This window comes from Girardinichthys multiradiatus, chromosome 7, assembly GCF_021462225.1.
Source record: "Girardinichthys multiradiatus isolate DD_20200921_A chromosome 7, DD_fGirMul_XY1, whole genome shotgun sequence".
Lineage (NCBI taxonomy): Eukaryota > Metazoa > Chordata > Actinopteri > Cyprinodontiformes > Goodeidae > Girardinichthys > Girardinichthys multiradiatus.
In genome coordinates, this window is record NC_061800.1 from 44,874,371 (window position 1) to 44,896,090 (window position 21,720).

Consider the following 21,720-nt stretch of genomic DNA (forward strand, 5'->3'; position numbering starts at 1 on the left):
TTTATTCTGTCCTTGATGTTTTTCACTGGTGGTAACCTAACTCTGTAGTACCCTTCTCAAGATAGTTCTGGAGCTGCCTGGAACCTTTTTGACACCTCTTCAATGCAACTTAAACGGTCTACCCTGGAGTTCTTGATCATGCAGAGAACTGTTCTTTCAGCTGCAATGTTCTTAGCAGCAATTTCCTCCGTTTAAGATAAATTTGATACATTTTACTTTAAGGCAACATTACTTACACAAGCAGAGCAGAACATATTAATATAGATAATTAATATGTTACTTGTACACATGAATTTCAATAAAGTTGAATACCACTGAAAAATTATTTATTCAGTAATTCAATTCAAAAATTGATTATAGCAATTTATGTAAATCCGGAATTCTCTATTGATAATATTACAAAAAACAGGAAGTATCATTGTAATACAAAAGTGTTAAGTTATTGACCACACAATAATGGGAAGACAGTTGACTGGCTACCTGAAAGTCTCCAAAATGAGAGTAAGCTAAAAATGTCCCTTGATAATGGAGCTGGTGTTTTACAGAGTGCTGAAGGCAAGCATGTTAATGGAAAATTCAGTGGAAGGAAAAGGTATGGTAGGAAAAGGTTTACATGCAACTCAGATAACAGCAGCCTTGAGAGGAGTGTGAAGCAAAGTCCATTCAAAAGTTTGGGAGAGATTCACAAGAAGTGGACTACTGCTGAAGTCAGAGCTTCAAGAGCTACCACAGACAGATGCATCCAGAACATTAGAAGTGTCTTACCTGGGCTTAGGAGAAAAATGACTGGAACTGTTGCTCACTGTTCCAAAATCCTCTTGTCAGATTAAACAAAATTTTGCGTTTCATTTGGAAATCAGTGTCTTAATGTCTGGAGGAAGACTAAAGAGCCACATAATCCAACCTGGCACAGCTGCTTGCACTGCTGCCTTGCAGCAAAAAGGTCAAGGGTTTTAATCCCAGCATGAAGTGTTCATGTTCTCCCCTTGCATGCATGGGTTCTCACCAGTTACTCCAGCTTCGTCCACAGTCCTAAACCATCACTGCTAGGTTAACTTAAATTCTCTAAAAACTCTAAAAACATAAATCTCTAAATCTCTGAAAACACACTTTTCAAAAATCTAATTTATTGAATGGATCTGTATATGAAACAGATTCTGTTCGGTGTATGCAGCTACATGTTGTTTTAAATTAATTTAAAGGTCTTTTCCTTTATTTGTTGACTGGTTGTCCTTTAACTACAAAGTTAGTCATACCTCTTTCAGACCAGTGAAAAACAGGTCACTCGGATCATGAACAGTCATGAAGGTAAGAGCATTCCATAGATTTATCAGGATTATTGCAAAGCATGGGTATGATTTGCTCTAAACTTCTAACTAAAAGCCAATGTCTACATGGATCCAAGAATAACTATTTTTTTAGTACATAATGAAAGATTTTTTTTTTATTGTTTCCACAGCTGGCATGTGCAGCTTATTGAAAATCTATAAAAAACCTTGGATTTATTTTTTCTTTTATTGTTTTATTACATTGTAATGTGTATATTTACAATCTTAACTGGATAATACTTAGAACAGAACGCAAAAAAACTTTTATTTTATTGCACTAATGCACTTCAGGCTGCAGTATTTTCTAAAAAGGGTTCTTTAAGAGAAATGCTCCATTGTTTCACAGAGTTCATTCATGTTTCCTGCAAATGTGTATTTGATCTTTGTCACTAATGTGCTAACTATATTCCTTTCTGTGTTGCCACACAACCAATTGATATTTTACTATTCAGACAGTGTTTTAGTCAAGAAAGAAATCTGTTAAATCTCATTACTGTGAGAAATTTGCAGATTTTGCAGTTACAAATACTATATTGCCAGCAATACATGGTTGAAGTGCCTTCCTGTTTTGTTGGGCCTGACTTAGAATACTATAAAAAGCAGGTTTTGAAATTACTTATCCACTTTGAAAAATAATAAAATGGCTGATTGCATTTTATTTATGTTTCGTACTTTTGAGATTTTTACATTTTTCTGGCTCTAAAATTAGATTTTTGCCCTTTAACTTTTCTGATTTGGGGATTTTAAAATCTCACTACTGTCCAAACAACTACCGATTAAAAAATCCTGAATTCTCAGTACTTTCAGCAGTGTTTTAAAAACACATTTTTAGGATGCCATTACAAAGCTCTCATTTAAATCATGAGAAAACTTGTTTCCTTCCCCAGAGGTTTTATCATGATCTTCCACCATTTCATGAACTTAACCAACGTGAGTTCTCAGATGGAGTTCTCCACCTTGGGAGCATCGTGTCCGTTTCAAACAGCTTGAATCCCTTGCTAAAGACATAGAAGTTTTTGATCCAGGTAGCCAGGAGTCAAATATTGATGCTTACCTGTTTGAGGTTGTACATTGTCTTCTGGACTTGTGTTTTCCTTCTGATCGTGAGAAGCTGAGACTTATTTGGAAAACAACAGCTAAGAGTGTTCATGTGTTCATAAAGATATAAAATTCTCAGATTCATATTTACAATAATATAATTCCCTATGTTTAGAGGTATAAACTGCACACATAAAGATAAAACTGTGGTCATGAAAGAAGTTTCAATCAAAAAGTTTATGAATATTTAACATTAGCAAATCTAGAGTGACATCACCTCACTCTGAACATGTCCACATGTTATGGTAAAATCTAAAAACATCTCAGAAGCTTAACTGTAATTGTTTGAAAACTGTAAAAGGTAATAAAATTCCAGTTCAGCCCAACGTTCCATTAAACTTTGAATGATCTTCATGCTGTAAAGTCAAACCAGGCTGGGTGTTACTGCTGCAATATTATTGTAGTCCATTGGGATTTTTATTCTTTTCTTTAGAAATATTGTAAATACTGTTTATGGTATCACAACAATTAAACACAGTACTCCATTAGTGATCAAGGCACAAGAAATCTGATGAATAATAATAATAGGTCATAATTATTTCTCCTATTACACTGTAGTAATATAGTCCTATAATGCAAGACATGCACCAAAGTGCTTCACAGAATGAACCAAATCCACACGCCCTTGTGTAAAAAATACAACGCTACATCAAGCTAAGTCCGCTCTTTATATCTTGATGGACTTTAAACTTTTTTCTTACCAATTCTTGTAAAACTGAATGTAAATCCTTTCCACACAAGAGAATGTCTTAATTCCTCACCACACCCACTCTTGAAAACATTGTTAAAAACGCCATAAAATGAGGCTGGAGGAAGTAACTTTATGATAAATGTTCAAAGACGTGCTGTTCCTTGGGTTAAAAGGTGCAAGCATCTTTTCCCATTGCTGGCAGTGGAGGATGATGATACTGCACAGCAAAGCTGCCCACTCGTACTTGTACTCGATGTCTTCCGCTTTATCCGGGACCGGGTCGCAGGGACAGCAGACTCAGCAGAGACACCCAGACGTCCCTCTCCCCAGACACATCTTCTAGCTCCTCTGGGGGGAGCTCAAGGCATTCCCAGGCCAGCCGAGAGACATAGTCCCTCCAGCGTGTCCTGGGCCGTCCCCTAGGCCTCCTCCCGGTGGGACGAGCCTGGAACACCTCCCGAGGAAGGTGTCAAGGAGGCATCCAGTATAGATGCCTGAGCCACCTCAACTGGCTCCTCTTGGCCGGGGCTACTCCGAGATCCTCCCGGATGGCCAAGCTCCTCACCCTATCTCTAAGGGAGTGCCCGGCCACCCTACAGAGGAAGCTCATTTCAGCCGCTTGTATCCGGGATCTCGTCTTTCGTTCATGACCCAAAGTTGATGGCCATAAGTGAGTGTAGGAACGTAGACCGACTGGTTAATTGAGAGCTTTGCTTTTCGGCTCAGCTCTCTCTTCACCACAACAGACCAGTAGAGCGCCCCTATAACTGCGGCAGCCGCAGTGATCCGTCTGTCGATCTCCCACTCCATTCTTCCCTCACTCGTGAAAGAGACCCCGAGCTACTTGAACTCCTCCACTTGAGGCAGGAACTCCCCTCCAACCTGAAGAGGACAAGCCACCCTTTTCTGGTCGAGAACCATGGCCTCAGACTTGGAGGAGCTGATATTCATCCCAGCCGCTTTACACTCGGCTGCGAACTGGCCCAGTGCATGCTCTAGGTCTTGGCTAGAGGGGGTCAGCAGGACCACGTCATCTGCAAAAAGAAGAGACGAAATCCACTGGTCCCCAAACCAGACGCCCTCTGGCCCTTGGCTGCACCTAGAAATTCTGTCCATAAAAGTTATAAACAGGACCGGTGACAAAGGGCAGCCCTGATGGAGTCCAACATGCACCGGGAACAGGTCCAACTAAGTGCCGGCAATGCGGACCTAACTCCTGCTCCACTTGTACAGAGTCCGGATGGCCTCGTATAAAGGGCCCCAGATTCCATACTCCTGGAGCCCCCCTCACAGGGCACCACGAGGGACACAGTCGAATGCCTTCTCCGGGTCCACAAGACACATGTGGACTGGTTAAGCAAACTCCCATGAACCCTCGAGTACCCTGTGGAGGGTATAGAGCTGGTCATGTGTTCCACGGCCGGGACGAAAACAACACTGCTCCTCCTGAAGCCGAGGTTCGGCTATCGGCTGGACTCTCCTCTCCAATACCCTGGCGTAGGCCTTACCAGGGAGGCTGAGGAGTGTGATCCCCCTGTAGTTGGAAACCACCCTCTGGTCACCCTTCTTATGTAGGAGGACCACCACCCCAATCTGCCAATCCAGAGGCACTGTCCCCGTTTGCCACGCAATGTTGAAGAGGTATGTCAACCATGACAGCCCCACAACATCCAAAGACTTGAGGTACTCAGGGCGGATCTCATCCAACCCCGAAGCCCTGCCACTTCGACCGCCTGATTATGTCCCCAGTTGAGGTCAGCAGCCTCCCACATCCACTGTATACAGTGTTGGCAAAGCACTGCTTACCCCTCCTGGACAGTTTGTCAGAATCGCTTCGAGGCCAACCGGTAGTCCTTCTCCATGGCCTCACCGAACTCCTTCCAGGCCCGTGTTTTTGCATCTGCCACAGCCCAGGCTGTGGCCTCACGGTACCAGTCAGTCCTCAGGAGTCCCATAAGCCAACCACAGCTGAAAAGACTCCTTCTTCAGCTTGACAGCGTCCCTTCCTGTCGGTGTCCACCACCAGGTTCGGGGATTGCCACTGCGACAGGCACCACAGACCTTACGGCCGCAGCTACGGGCAGCAACATCGACGACAGGTGCGGAGAATATGGTCCACTCGGACTCTATGTCTCCAACATCCTTCGAAATCTGGTCAAAGTTCTCCCGAAGGTGGGAGTTGAATACATCCCTGGCCGAGGGCTCTGCCAAGTCTGTCCGGCTTTCTCCTCCTCCAACGGATACAACTCACCACCAGGTGGTGATCAGTGGACAGCTCAGCCCCTCTCTTTACCCGAGTGTCCAAAACACTCGATCATTGACCTCCTGCCTAGTGTGTCCAACCCGAAGGCGCAGGGATGCGACCCTCTCATCCACTGTGGTAAACCCCAAAACGAGACGGCTGAGCTGGGGGGCTACAAGCAAACCCACCCCAGCCCACCGCCTCTCCCCGTGGGCCACTCCAGAGTAGAAGAGAGTCCAGCCCCTCTCGAGGAGATGGGTTCCAGAGCCCACGCTGTGCGTGGAGGTGAGCCCAACTATTTCTAGTCGATATCTCTCGACCTCCCGCACAAGATCAGGCTCGTTCCCCCATAGCGAGGTGACATTCCATATCCGTAGAGCCAGCTTAAGCATCCGGGGATCGGGCTGCCGAGGTCTCCACCTTCGTGCGCCGCCCAAACCTCTTTACACCGGTTCCCCCTGCAGGTGGTGGGCCCACTGGGGGATGGCCTCGCATCTCTCGTTCAGGCTTAGCCCAGCCGGGTCCTGCGACGAGCAACCCAGACACCATGCACTCTCCGACTTGTCCCGATCCCAGGCATGGCTCCAGGGTGGTGTTGTGGAAAATTCTTTTCAATGTTCTGAACTTCCCTTACCTCTCTCCCCTCTTCACTGACTTGCTCAGTGACAGAGTCATTCAAACGCTGAATGCCTTTGAATAAAACTTATGAAGACAAAGCCCGGTTTTGCTCTTTATATGAGTAAATTTCTCTCCCACTTTGATAAGAAAATTCCACTACAGAAGGACCCTGGCACCGCCGTACCAGGCGACATCACGTGCCTCGATATAATAGTCCTCATGAGGGTGTCTTGAACCGCTCTTTGTCTGACTCGTCACCTAGAGCCTGTTTGCCATGTGAGACCCTACCAGGGGCATTTAAGCCCCAGACAACATTGCCTCTAGGATCATTTGAGCACTCAAACCCCTCCACCAAGTTAAGGTGGCGGTTCAAGGAGGGGTTAAGGTGGCGGTTCAAGGAGGGGAGCTAACCAATAAAGTTTTAATTGCCCAGAGGCAATAACACAACATGTTTTAGTTGTATTTTCTTTTTATATCCACGATCCTCTGAACACTGACCCCATTAAACATTAAGGATTGGTTAATTTTTTATTTTTCTTACTTGATTATCCCTCCCAACTTTATTTCACTGCAGCGGTGTGAGCATAAAGAGCAGAGAGCAGGACACTTCCCCCCACTGTCACCATCATCTTCTGGACCGGGACACACTGGGATCATCTTGTGAAATCTAAGAATTGAATCTTCTCCTTCCATCTTATTATTCACAATGAAGACATCAGCTGTGGAAATGTCCTGTGATTCTCTCGCCACTGTTTGTTCAGGTGCAAACTGCCTCATTCCTCCCAGTAACTTTAACGCAGTCCTGGGCCTTGTGTTGAGCACGGTGCTCACAGTGATGCTGGCCTTGGTCATGTTTGCAATGGGCAGCACCGTGGAGGCCTCAAAGCTATGGAGACACGTCAAGAAACCCTGGGGCATTGTCATCGGCTTCCTCTGCCAGTTCGGCATCATGCCCTTCACGGCCTTTGCGCTGTCTTTAGCTTTTGGGGTGCTTCCTGTACAGGCCATTGTCATCGTCGTTATGGGCTGCTGTCCTGGAGGATCCAGCTCAAACATTATCTGCTACTGGCTGGATGGAGACATGGATCTGAGGTAAGATGGTCAGGGTGGTTGGAAAGTAAATTGGTTGTTTGGATTGCTCAAAATATTCCAAATCAGTTTGTCTGACTTCAAGTTAATAGTTTAAGTCTAAACACAATCTACCTTTCAACCAGGTCATTAAAATTTAATCCCCGTTCCTATGCAGTTTTATAGATATAGGGAGCTCCCTTTCCATGATGATATAAAGAGGAGGTAGAAAGAGATATAACCAGGAATTTGGGCAAATCAGGAAAGTTTGATTGGCCTAAAGTAATTTTTATTTATCCATCCTTGATTAAAAATCCTAAGCCATGTAAAGCTTCACGTAATATTTTGTCCCATTTTTCCTGCAAGCAAGACATAAGTTGTCCAAAAGTCCTGGGACATTACTTTCTACATTTCTGGGCCAAAGAATCCTAAAACTAAAAGTAGCTGCTAGTGAGGTCATTCTAAGAAAACCTTCGAATTTTATGAATTCAAAGATTTTTCTTTGATTTTTCCTTAGTTCTTAAGAGAGCTCCTAACATGAGGAGATGTAGTGAGGAGGACTTTTAGTGAGCCTAAGAGTGTGTGAAGCAGAGAAGATGGAGGAAAGAGAGAGAGAAAGGAGAGATATTCTCCTACAATGAGCAACAGTGAATTAATAAAATGCTACCAGCTTGATCGCTCAGGGATCCAACCCCTTAATAGTCGAGTAAATGAGTGCTATGAATCAGAAAAAGGCGGACCCAAGATTCAGCCAGACACAGTACTGAAAGTTTAAAAGGTTTATTCAGCCACAGGAAAACGTCACACAGGTAACACTCCTCACAGCTTCCAGGAATCACTGAGGCAGAAAGAGGGATTAGTGACTTGTAGTCTCTCCAGATTTTGCAGGGATCAGAAAAGTCACTAACCTGCTTTTGTCTTGAGTGAAACTTGAAACCCAGAGGGGAAACCTCAGTGGGCGGCAGGCGGTGATCTCCACAGCACAGCTAAGAAGTGACTACAGGCTGAATAATCCAAGGACAGAAACAGGGTCAACGATCGGAACAAGAGGCGTCAGGCAAGGGGCAGGCAGAGGCATAAACCAGATGCAGGAAACAAGGTCGACAACCAAAATCCAAATAGTCCAACAGGGAGCAGGCAGAGGCATAAATCCAAAAGGCAAGGCAAGGTCAAGAACAATGATCAGAGAGGAAGGAACGCTGGATATCTACTCACACAATGGCTTTCAAAAATCTGGCACCGTCTGCTTGTCAGAGTCAGTATATATCAGGGAAGACACAGGAGCTTGGCATTCCACAGATTACACTGCACTGCAGCAGCCACCAGGTGCATCTAATCTGCTGATTGCAGCCAGGGAGACAGGGTAGAGCAGATGTGCCAGAATCATAACAAATGAGCACATAAACCTCTATAACAATCATACAATTATTAATATAGTGATAAGATAAATTTTATCATTTCCTTAGGGAGAAATTAAACAGTTTAACCTGCAGGACAGGTTAAAGGTCAGCCTCTAGTAACCTCTAAGTATCATACAGAATTGTTTAACATTTACAGACTATATAATGCTTTCAACAATAAACGTTTGGTAAAAATTTTTAAAACTCAAAAACATATATATACTGTACATAAATAAAAACTCCAGACAAGAAAAAGTACAATAATCAAAGCACTATATACATAGAAGGAAGATGTAAATGAGGTGAATCAGAATTTGCTGTATTGTTCGTGATGATGTCAGCAGCCTCAGCCTAAATGGTCATCTCCAACACTCCACGTCTGTGGAGACGTTCTCTGGTGCTGCTATCTCCTCTCTAGCTTCTGAATACAGCAGGAACCAGAGCTGCTCACATTCCAGGCTGGTGCTGAAAGCAGAGGGAACGATGCATTGATCTGCTGGAAATGTCTGTTGGTTCCCACCGTGATCCTGGGACCAAATCTCCCTTTCAATATTCCTCTCTTCTCCTCCACCAGCAGGCTCTGCTCCTGTTCAGTTCAGTTTTCTCCACCTTATGTTCTCTGATTTGTTTTGGTCATTTTACCAAATTAAACCTCATTATACAAGAAGGAGATCACAGGGCAATGCTGAAAGCGTGATATGTATTAATATCAAATAGATGAAGTAGGAAAATGACCAACATGACGAGTAAACATGATAATAAGCAAATAAAAATAATGACGAGCAGCTCAATAAGGTTCAAACATTTTGATGCTGTGTGACAATTAATTTAATTAAATTTAGCTAAGTTTCTTCATCATGACCACCACACCTCCTGACTAGGATAGGAATTTCTGTCGTCTCCTCGCTCAGTCACTCTGAGCAGCGAACAGAATCAATGTCCCAAAACTTCTTAACAGTGAGGATGACCACTTAAGCACATTTATGATTGATTAGAGGAGATTTCAGACTTGACATTTACTCCTTATTTTTTCTTAAACAATGCCAACATGAGTGAAATTTAAATCTTCTGTTTCTCAATTTACATATTTTTGTTTAACTAAATATTCCTATTGGGTCCGGTAATGTAAATCGAACTGTGGTCTTCGCTTTCTTCTCTGCAGTATCAGCATGACGGCCTGTTCCTCCATCTTGGCCTTGGGCATGATGCCGCTCTGTCTGTTCATTTACACCAGTGTCTGGGCCTCCAGCGACAGCATAAAGATCCCTTTTGACAGCATTGGTAAGTTAACAGATCTGTTGTCTTTATGCTTGCACAGAAGGAATTATTGTTGAAATTCCTGCCATGCATTGTTTATTTGTGTTTGCTTCTTAAATTTAAAAGAATTGTCATTTCATCTGTGCTTGCTCAGGAATCACACTTGCAGGCCTTCTTATACCCATTGCTGTGGGGATTTTTGTAAAAAGCAAGTGGCCTCATATAGCAAAAAAGATCCTCAAGGTAGAAATTCTTTAATTTGTTTTATGATCTGATGACCAATAAAAAGTCTTGGAAAGAGTGTAAGTGAAATATTTTGCAACGGTTTTCCACAGGTGGGTTCTATCGGTGGCTTTGCTCTCATTATCATCATATCTGTGGTTGGAGGGGTCCTCTACCAATCGTCTTGGGTCATTTCTCCCTCCTTATGGATAATTGGAACTGTCTATCCCTTTATTGGGTTTAGCCTGGGTTTCCTTTTGGCTTGGTTTGTGGGTCAGCCCTGGAACAGGTGAGTAAGAAAGGGAATTATTCATGTTAAGAAAAACTTCACCATAAAACCGCCACAATAACACATTTTACTTTCTTATGAGGTTGCTCAATTTTTCTGCCTTTGTTCAGATGTCGAACAATCGCACTAGAAACAGGTTTCCAGAACGCCCAGCTGTGCAGCACCATTGTCCAGCTGTCCTTCAGCCCTGCAGAGCTGGAGGTCATGTTTGCTTTCCCCCTCATCTACAGCATCTTCCAGCTCGTAGCAGCAGTCTGTGCCGTGGGAGGTAAAAGTTTTACAGTAAATGTTTTTATCCTGCAGATCTCTTTCAGATTAAGGTAGTATGCCTGGTTTCTCACTGTGTGTGCTTCCCTTCCAGCCTTCCAAGCATATAAAAGGATTTGTGTAAAAAATTCAAATGACCTAGACAATGAGGTCAGAACGGAAAATGATGACAGTGCAACTAAACAGACGGGCTACACTCTGGACAACAAAGCTTTTGACTCTGACGAACTGAAAGGCACCTACGCAAACATAAAGCTGTGAGATATAAAAATCCTGCAAATGACTGACTTGAGATCTCTTGGAGACAATAGAATTATTGAACTGTGAACACACAATACTCACTACTGGCCGAAATGTGTAATGCAAAACATGCAACAGCAAAGATTCCTGTCTGTAGAGCCACCAGTCAGGTGAAGGGCTTTCTTTATTTTATTCATGTAGATATTGCATGCAGAATTATTTTGTGAAAGACAGAATAGATACTGAGGGGAAAATGTGGTCATGAAGCTATTAAAGTTCATGAGAGGCATGATTTCATGTTTTAAGGATTATGATTATTGATTAATTAATATTCATCAAGAATTATAATGTAAAATCATAATTTGAAATTTTTTTATTTCTTAACCAAAAATCATTACTTACGAATAGAAATCAGAGATGTCCTCTGCTGTTGTGATTATGGGTTCAAAGCTCTTTAATAATTACAAATTATTAACCAAAACCACAAACTGTCACTGTTTATTCAACCACTTCACCGAAGGTGGGGGAACTTCGACCTTATTTTGACAGATAAATCATTCTTGCACGAAATAAACACAGACGCTTCTCTTAATTATATATATGAAGATTTATTGAAGCCAAATAATCCTGATATACCGTTATTCTGGTCCAAAACCATCACCTAACAAGCACTATTCTACACAAAGGGAATAAAATTACTACCTAACAATAATAATAAAAGAAAAATATATGTATCCGCATTTAGTGTCTATGAAGATCAAACCAGTAGTTTTATGGACAAAATGTGTAATTTGGGTTAAATGGAAAGAAATCCTCCTGTCGTGTTGATGTCTCGAACGCAGCCATCAGCTGATAAACGGTGAAGCCACGCCCCTTTAGCCACAACCAGCTGAACGCCCCAAATCTTGACAAAGGGTCATAAACTCTGAGGCGGGAACTCAGTGGAAAATCTCCAGCAATAAAACTGGAACAAAGAGTGGTCGGGTGAGGCCCAGACCGCAGCTGCCTTGAATGAAAAACTTTTAAAAGTCCAACTTCTAACTCCTGGCTGATTTGGGATCAGCCGCAGAAAACATTAACCACACAGCAGCAAATCAAAACACAGCTCAGCATAAAACACTTTAATCAGTATTGAATGCAACGAGTTAATACCTGAGATTAACTACTGGTGATCCTACATCACCTTAACGAGGCCTCATCCTGCCCAGACCTCTAAATGCACCTATCCAGTTAAATATAAAAAGAACGAAATTACTTTGAGGTTGATTTCTGCTCTCCACCGGTTGAGGAGGGATCAGGTCTGAAGAAAAATGAGGGGAGGGGGACCACGCATCCGTGATCAAATTAAAGGAAAAAAACGGTAATTTCTCATCCGTCCAGGAGGGGAAAAGATTAACCGTTAGTCGACTGCTTACATAAGGAGGAAAACTCATCTCCTTGGTCATAGAACCTCTGTGGGTTTCACCTGCGCCAGGTGTCGCTGTGATCCTGGATCGGTAAATAAATCTCCTGATCTTCTCGTATCAGACAGATTTCCAGCTTTCAAGCTCTTCCGGGAATGGCCTTGTGGAGCAAAAGTTTGCCTGCGAGCTTGTTTCTCCAGATATGCGCCTCCGTTGTGCTGTCCTTTGAGACAGGCGGGAAATGGCACTTGGGTTTTACACTCTTGGTAACGTCAGAGCTGCGACGTCTGTTGAGCTGCGTGTGTCAAAATGTGCAACCAAAATGGATGGCCCCAACAATGTTCTTTATTATTTCAGAATGAATACATTTGAACTTCGGTCACTGCTTACTGAAAACCTCATGTAAGATGCAGCGAAAAATTTACATAATCCTTCAAGTAGACCACCAAAATGAGGGCTGACATCTGAAAATCAACCAAACTGCACTTATTAATTTTTTGATATCTGTTCTGATGCTGACACTGATCCAACCTTCTATTGCGTTTGTTTCTGTTTAGATTTTCTCATATTCTTTGTTTTTAACAGATTAAGTTGAGCCTCTTTTATCTAATAAAACAATGTTTGTGCAGTATTAATTATTTTTCAAACTACACAGCACATACACTTTACTGCAACAAGTATGTATTTTTAAACACAAACATTTTTTTTTTCATTTTCTGAGCCTATGAAAATAAAATGCTTATATATGATGTAAGTTATCAGCTGTTATACAAATGTGTTTAGAAGAATCATGTATTTGTTGTAATACAAATCGTATTTTTGTTGTAATGGTTCATGTTTGGGTATGAATGTAAGTACTTTTGACATCTCAATAAATGTGCTTAAATAAACTTTTGTGATAAGGCATTCTCTATTATTTGCAACTATTCAGAGGTCAGAATTATTTCAAAATCTATAATGGTAAATTAATGTTTTAATATTATCCAAACACTTCAACAAATGCAACGTAAAAACTCTGTCAAATCCAGTATGTAAAGTGAAAACAAGACAAAACCCATAATGGAGCCTTGTGGAACTCCACGTGTAAGTGGGGCTGAAGCTAAAGAGAATACATTTACAACACCCTTCGAGAATTATTAACCTCCTGGTAAAAAATATGTACTCGTACTCATACTCGTCATCTTCCGCTTCACCCGGGACCGGGTCGCGGCGGCAGCAGACTCAGAGGGGAGTCCTAGTGCCTGCCTGCGGATTCTGGCCAACCGGATTCGGACTATAGATCTGCAAATATATCTGGGTGAGAAGTTGCTCTGAATGATAATATATATTATTTTTTTATTACACATTAACCATCATCTCCTAACTAATTAATTAGGTTCCAGAGTTGGGAGAGGGACGACATCGACTGAGGGCCAGGTTACCCTGTAAGGAATACAGGGAGGTTCTTATTGGTAAGAATAAGATAAAGCAAAACAAATTCAATTCAATTCAGTTTATTTATATAGCGCAAATTCACAACACATGTTGTCTCAAGGTACTTCACAAAAGTCAGGTTCATACATTCCAATTAATCCTAACCATTGAACAGTGCTGTCAGATTCAGTTATTTATTCAAATTGGATAAAAAGTTTTTCTATCTAAGGAAACCCAGCAGATTGCATCCAGTCAGTGACTTGCAGCATTCATTCCTCCCAGATGAGCATTTAGAGACAAACAAAGGGTTTTGTGGGTGGTTTTTGCAATTTCTACACCTTATAAAGGAGAAAGCCAGATGGTAGACGTGCCGCTGAATGGGTAAAAAATGGTTCCGGAACCTCAAAGGCATCAGCGGTGGGTCCATCTCCAGACTCTGCGATTTATAAAATAATGAAAGGAAAAGGTGTGGATGATTGTGTTAAATGTGCTTTAATTTGGAAGATAAGTTTGATTTTCCACAGGGTGATAGTTTGAGTGTAAATAAGTTAAATAGTTAAAAAAAATTGTTTAAAGTAAAACAGTTGATGGATGGAGATGGAAAAAAAAATAAGAAAAAGATTAAAAAAGCATAGAGTGTATCAATTAAGGGGTTAAAGAGTTAAAACATTTCTGCAGGAAGTTTCGTTTGTCTTAAATAGTGCAATCAGTCGGAAAAGTAAGTAACAGTGAAAAGGGACATTAGAGATGGGAAAAGAAAGTTGTTTTAGAAAGGAGTATAGTGCATATTATAAAAGGAAGTGACAGGCAGGTGGACAACTGACTGACTGACTGATAATATTTCTGTGTGCAAAATCTGAATCTATACTAAACTTTTTCTGCTGTCGCTCTCTCACACACACACACACATGGGTTTTGAGTGCAACATCTGTGTTTTTGAGTCTGGACTTTAGGAACCTGCCCTTCCCATGGCTATTACACCAGAGACGCTTCTTCAGCACGGCCTGAAAGAGAGGGAGCCTGCCTGCCTGCCTGCCTGCTGCAAATCACAGTGTGAGTTTCCACAAGAACGAAACTCAGAAGAAGTCTGGCCCCAAACCCACTGAGATGGACAACGATCCATGCTGTTTGCCAGAGCCAGAAGAGCGATACACTGGATTTATATTGAAAGCACATCTTATGCGGGCAGAAGAGAAACAGGCCGGAGTAAAGTTTCTTCTTTCTCCCTCCTGGAGAAGTTAAACAGGACAAGGAAGGATTGAATGTATCACCAACACACCTGGAAAGGCTTGGGTTGTTGTTTGGACTGATAGAGGACTCTGTGCCATGACAGTCTGACTCTGGAGCGATTTAGAAACTGATGGGGGTAACGTACAAACACACATACATTTGCATAAATCTTTTCCTATTTTCTGCAACGAAGAACGCTTATTAACCGCTGCTCATGTGACGCTTGCTTGACGTTGACAGATATAGCGGGTTAAAATATTATTTTACGGTTAGAAAAGTATCTTTAAAAGGGTGATAACTTAACTCATTTGATACTTTCCAGTTAATTCTTTTAGAGAAGCAAGTTCTCTTTCATCGTAGAATATTCAGGGTCAATTATTATAGTTATTAAAGGTTATTAAAAAGCAGAGAAAGTTACATTTCCAAAACTCAGCAGTAACCATGTGTTTCTATGTTATTCTCAGGACAGACCTCATGAAGGAGCATTTTTAAAACCCAACGCATGCGTTCAGGCATTATTTTCTGTTGTCAGAGTTTTTATCCCATAAATCTAATGGTTAGAGACCTCATTAAAACAGGCTTAGTTCTACTGTAGATGGTCTTCATACAGTTTCTGACACAGTACTTACAGTTTGGTGCAGTTTTTGTCCGCAAGTGCTAACTGACGTTTGTGGAAAGTACAAATTCATTGTTTTTCACAGCAGCTGGTGGGAAGAGGTTATATTAGGTTTTTTCTTCCCTTTTCTGATTCATGCAGCGTGTTGATTTACACTGTACCTTATATCAGGTCCTGACAAAAACTATGAAAGGTTTGGTTCTGCAGTTTCTTTTTTCTCCCTTTGGGGAAGGAAAGGAAACCTAATCAGTTCTGTGCTGCACAGAAATATTAAAACACTTGTTGTTTTCTAAGATATCACCAGCTAAAACTTTTAAAACTTTTGAGAGTAATTGGTTTTGTTAAACACATTTTCCTTGGTAAAACAAACCTTTAAAATGAGAATGGGAAAAATGTGGTTATTTTTGATGGTAAAGAATCTGATTGCACAGTGGTACCACAAAAAATTAAACTAATCTCATGTTCCCTAAAAGACTCTGCATGAAAAGGCCTTCAGAACCGTGGAGTTATTTCCCACCACAGTACCAAGTTTTTTAAGCATGCTTTTTCTTTATTTTCAAACAGATCTGTGTTTTTGTTTTGTTTTTGGTTTTTTAGCATAATGTTTGTCTGAAGCTTCTTATGAACTGTGATAGGAGCAAATATGATCTGAGGTAAATTAGGAGCTGTGAACTAATAATTTTAAATCTGATTATTGTCCAAGCAGAAATAATATATTTAGCCAATCCTTCAATCTCTGCAGAAAGTTAACACCATTGTTCAATGCAGTAGTACTCAACTTGTGGTTCCTGGACTCCTGAAGCCCGTAAGCCATAGATTTTGGGTACATAAAATTATAATACTTAATTAAAGGTAGACCGATTACCTATTAAAATAGATCTAAGCCAGTGATGAGTTCCAGTCATTTTGGTGGCTTTGAAATGCAATAATACTCAAAATGTCTACTCTGGGGAACACAGATTGGGGTTGAAGAGTTTTGTTTTGGAGCCAAGGCTAGGATTTTTATAACGGAATCAAGACAAGTAAAATCCTTCATTTTAGGAAAAGAAAAGAAATAAAGGCTCTCTTAACAGTAAGAGGATGGTCGGCTCAAACTCCAGTCTCCTTGTTTGATTTCTTAGGGTTTTAAAGATTAAAAGAATACCTAGGAGTACAAAGGTACACAAGGTGATTTCAGATTACTAAGAGATAAAAGATTGGAACATTTATCAGCATTTGGATTGTAAAAGAGGGGTTCTAGTAATAATTTTCACTCCAAACAAAAAGAGAATTATAACAATAACTCTCAAGATTGTAGTTATTATTATTACAGAGTTAGAGTACAAAGAATTGGCAAAGGGTTTCAGCATCAGGGAATTTGGATTCATTTAAGAGAAAACTGTTGCTGTGCTTCTAAATAGTTTGTGCACTCATCTTAAAAAAGGATCCTGAAGATTGTCATAACAAAATTGATCAATTATAGCATTAAGAGAAATGGCTGAGAAAACATATTTTGAAAGGAGATTGTTAAAAATTTCTTTGAATTCTCGAAGCTTCAAATTTGGTAATTTGTTTGTCTTTGATGTTTTGTCTTTGTTTTGTTGGAATGGATATTTGTTTATATGTTGCATGAAACAATAATCCATGTTTAGAATAATGTTTCTAAATCCCAGATTGATTAAAACTTTGAGTTTTTAGGAGAGTTAAGAAGCAGCTTGTTTCTGAGGTTGGTGCATGTTAACAGTTTTGCAGTTTAAGGATCACTATGATCAGAATCAAAATTCTTTGTCATTGCTCCACATGGGTGCAACAAAATTTCCAAAAACAGAACAAAACATTGCAGGCAAGTAGTGCAAATTAAAGAAAATAAATATTAAAAAGTTTAAAACGTTATAAAATATATTTACAGGAATATTTACAGAAGATGGGTTAGAATGAAGAAACTGTGGGTCCCGCCCATAGGCTGCCCATCAGAGGTTAGTTCTGCCTGACTCCGCCCACCAACCAGGTTGGTTCACACCTTTGTTGTCATGGTGACGCTCAGCACCTCCCTTCCTGAGTTTTAACACTGTTTAAGAGACAATAGAATTAAAATGCTTGTAGTGATTGTTGCCTTAAAAACATGTTGTTTTTTTTTTGGGATGTAGGATGACTTTTAGATTTATGTGTTTTACTATTAAAAGGTTAATGAAATAGTTTAAACTAATTTGAAGAATTAGTTTTGCATACAGAATCATTGGTGATTTATTAGATTGACAGTTTCCCTGGTACCATTAAACTAGCTGACAGTTCAAGATATGTCAAAAGTAAGGAATATATTTTTGATAAAGAATCTGAGTCATGACTTCATACTTGGTGGGAATTATTTATTAGATTAAATTTGTAGAGTTTATGCATCAAAATCACATTAGATGTCCATTAATGTAACACTCATCTTCATATAAGACAAATCAGGATGATATGTGACTAATTTCTAAGTGAGACATTGATGAACTGAACAACAACTGAAGTTTGCGTTTTGTTGTTAATGGAACTGAATTGCAGTTAAAAACATCTGGATTTTCTTTATGTTGCTTTTGGTAAATTCATAGTGACACATAGTTATGTCAGAATTCATTTATTTGGTTCTATGTAATGTGATCCTGGTTACTAGAACATTTTTTTTTTTTTTACTTTTTGCTGGATTGTCGCATGGGTTGGACTGCGCCAGAAGAAGGGAAATGTCAGAATAAAGAATAAAGTAACATGAGATTACAAACGTTTTAGCACTCATGGAATTAGGGTAGCTCATAGCTCCAGTGAGGACTTAGTGACAATGTGAGAGAGACGTTGTACTTTGTTTATATAAATGGTGCATAGCTCCCTAAGACCACATTCTGAAAACCTGTCTGAAAGTATGGTGTTAATTCTTTTGTGAAAATTTACATCTCCATAGATTAGACCATTTTTGAAATTTTCTTTGGGCATTCTGAAACAATGGAAATATTGACCTGTAATCAGACCTTCCACAAACATCATGTCACCCTTTTGATATTCAGAATATTTAGCTGATGGTCACTGCTAGTATACTACGTGGAGTCAGAAGATTAATTTTCTTTGATTTTTTTGGATGTTTTGATGAAGTTCATGTAATTAAGCACCTAGGCTTGAGAATTGGACTTTGAAATTAAAAATTAGCCAAGTGTTGTGAAGGCTCTGCTTATTGTTTTCACTTACGATTGAGACTTTTGCAGTGCTGTTTGACAGGTCTCCTAATTTGGACATGTGGATATTGCTAAGATCTCTGCCTTCCACATCTTTGTGTGAAGAGAGGATGTTGTTTTACTGTCAAAACCTGTCAAAACCTGCTTTCTCAAGTTTCACAGATTGTGGATGCTGCATTACTGGAAACAACCACTTCCAAACTCCACTCCTTGGTTCCAGGAGAACACACTTGAAGTCCAGATGCTGGAACGGCCCATATCAGATCCTACACCGTTGTCAAGGTATCAGAGCATGTTACCTGGGTCTATGCTACACTGGAAGGTGTTCATGGGAACACCACCTGAGCAGCATCCTGGTTCTGAACCCCTTGCTTAGAGGGGCTTCCAACGACTGCCCACCTGTACCAGACTGGTAACAGGGCAGCTTGAAGCGCAGAAGCCACTCAGGAGAGGCAGCAGGATTTTAAAATTTTGTTTATGATTTGTTTTCTCTGAAAAGAAAAAGGAAAAAAAAACTGCTTGCTTTCAGTACCAGAAGAAAGGACGTTCCACTTCAAGGTCACGATGCAGCTATATGGAAGATGGTCTGTTCTGATGCTAATGATTGGTATTGCAAGTATTTTTTTACTCCTGTGTTTATTTGGGAAAGGTACAGCAAAGACAATGTGTGGCTAATCTGAGTAATTATGCCAATAATACTCATCAGCTGATTTGAAGAGAGATTCATCACTTCTCTGACTACCACGATGATGCTGATAATGTCTGGTGGCAACTGATGCATCAAACTGTGAGGAAGATAAGAAATGATAGTTGCTATGTTTGTTGTTTGATTCCACGTGCTATTAATGATCAACCATTTTTGGTACCTGTTCCTATTGATACTGCTTATACTCTAGCTACTTTCTTTCCAGATAATCGGCTGGTGGAGGTCATTTTTCCTTGGGTGAGGAATTATACCGTAAGGCAAAGCAGAAATGTTAGTAGATTTTCTAGTGAGACTAATTTAACGTGTGCTTTAACCAACAGACATAAATTTGAGTCATGTCCTATCAGAACTGATCCTTATGCCATTTCAGGATCTTCGGTCCCAGAGCCTTTGTGTTAACTCTTAATCTGACAGCCTTACCGATTGGAAGTAAATTGTATGGCATGGCAGGTAAATTAACCAGGGTTCTTGTTACTTTTCCTAGTAGAGATGCTTACTCATGTCCTAAGAACATGGTTTGGATGTGTGGAAATCGAATGGTTTTGGATTGAGAGGGGTGGTGTTTGTCATTTAATTGGGGAACAATGTTGCAATTTTATTCCTGATGTGTCTAACAACATGACAAGTATCCATGATAAATTACAGGAGTTGCTTACGAATCAACAGAAAGAAAATATGGGTTCCTCTGGGAATCCTTGGTCCTGGTTCATTACTGGTGGTTGGACATCCTGGTTAATAAGGATTGGAGTATTTCTTTTATTTTCATTTTTGATTTTGATGTTTCTTTCATGTTGCATTATTCCAATGGTTAAAGGAATGGTAATGAGACTGATAACTGTTTCCATGCTAAAAGTTGATATGGATCTTATATTGCTTAAGATGCTATAATGTTGTAATAACTCTAAACTGTTTGGGGAGTTAATACTGATGTTCAGCATTCTAGTGGTATAAATAGAGATTTATTCTTTTAAAGTGTTGTATATTATTTTTTGTTGGTTTTACTTTGATTAATTCTGGGTAATGGTTTTGTAGAATTTTCCTTTATTTGTGATTATCTTGTAATCAGAAGAAAGGAGTGTTGTGGAAAATTCTTTTAGTGCTCTGAACTTTTCTTTACCTCTCTCCTCTCTGACCTCTGTGTTTTGGTTACTTAAGAGCAGATGGGCTCTAAATTCATTATCAGACGTTTTATGGTTAACACTCACTGAAGGGTTGTATCTCAAGGGATGGGTGCCCTCATAAATAACTTTGTTACCTCTGATCCGAGGTGGGGTGTAAGGGACCATATTTCTAAAACTCTTTTAAGTTGAGGTAACACCCATATAGTGTTTAAATACTGTCTGTAAACTCGTGTTCTGGGCTCTGCCTTTCTGATTTGCTCAGTGGCAGAGTCATTCAAACGCTGAAAGCCTTTAAATAAATTTATAAAGACAAAGTCTGGTCTTTCTCTTGTTAATGAGTTGATTTCTCTCCCATTTGGATAAGAAAATCCATAACAAGGACATAATGGCCACTTTCACTCTTTCTGCTACATTCTCCTAGACATGGCTACTGACTGAGCTTTTACTGTGACTAACTCTATGTGCTCTCTTTCAAACTCTAACCTTGAAAACTGGCTCAAAGTTTATCTGTTCTTTCTTTCTAGATGAAACGACTAAAGGAGCTACATCCACTTACATTTACTTTTCCTTTCCATAGAAAGTACTTCTGGATCAGTGCTTCTTTGTTCTCTTTGTGTCTCTGCTCTGTTCTCTCAAACCCCCAGTCGGTCGTGGCAGATGGCCGCTCACACTGGTTCTGGTTCTGCTGGAGGTTTCTTCCTGTTAAAAGGGAGTTTTTCCTCTCCACTGTCGCTACATGCATGCTCAGTATGAGGGATTGCTGCAAAGTCTACACCAGTGACTGTCCACTGTCGCTACATGCTCATCCAGGAGGAGTGAATGCTGCAAGTCTCTGACTCGGTTTCCTCCTGTTAAAGAGGAGTTTTCCTTTCCACTGTTGCTACATTCATGCTCAGTATGAGGAACTGCAGCAAAGTCAACAACACAAAGCAAGCGACTGTCCACTGTGCTACATGCTCATCCAAAAGGAGTGAATGCAGCAAGATACGGACTCAATGCGAAGATTTCGTAGATAGAAAACTTTTTAGCTAATTTGAATAAAAAACCTACTTTGATTGCATTGTCTGATAACTAGTATCAATTGGAATATATGTACTTGACTTAACGCTGTATGATTCGATTGAATTGACTTTGTAAAGTGCCTTGAGACAACCTGTTGTGAATTGGCTCTATATAAATAAACTGAATTGAACAGGCCACTTAGGCTTCAGGCTTAAAACCATATCTTCAGATTAACAAGCCTAACATTTAAAAAAAATGATAAATCCATCTGCATGTAGTTTATTGCATATGTGTTGAATGACTGATATGCCAAATGCCCGTATCCAG

The 21,720-nt window shown here is 40.3% G+C and overlaps 1 protein-coding gene across 1 annotated transcript; it reads left to right on the forward strand.

The window, feature by feature from the left end:
- The first annotated feature begins 1,179 nt into the window (after positions 1-1,179).
- On the forward strand, positions 1,180-11,147 carry LOC124871583 (ileal sodium/bile acid cotransporter-like). The gene is made up of 7 exons (XM_047371006.1): positions 1,180-1,308; positions 6,552-7,069; positions 9,608-9,726; positions 9,857-9,945; positions 10,038-10,213; positions 10,324-10,481; positions 10,575-11,147. Exons 2-7 carry the CDS (start codon positions 6,684-6,686, stop codon positions 10,739-10,741), a joined length of 1,095 nt encoding a protein of 364 aa, XP_047226962.1. The 5' UTR covers positions 1,180-1,308; positions 6,552-6,683; the 3' UTR covers positions 10,742-11,147.
- The last annotated feature ends 10,573 nt before the right edge of the window (positions 11,148-21,720 follow it).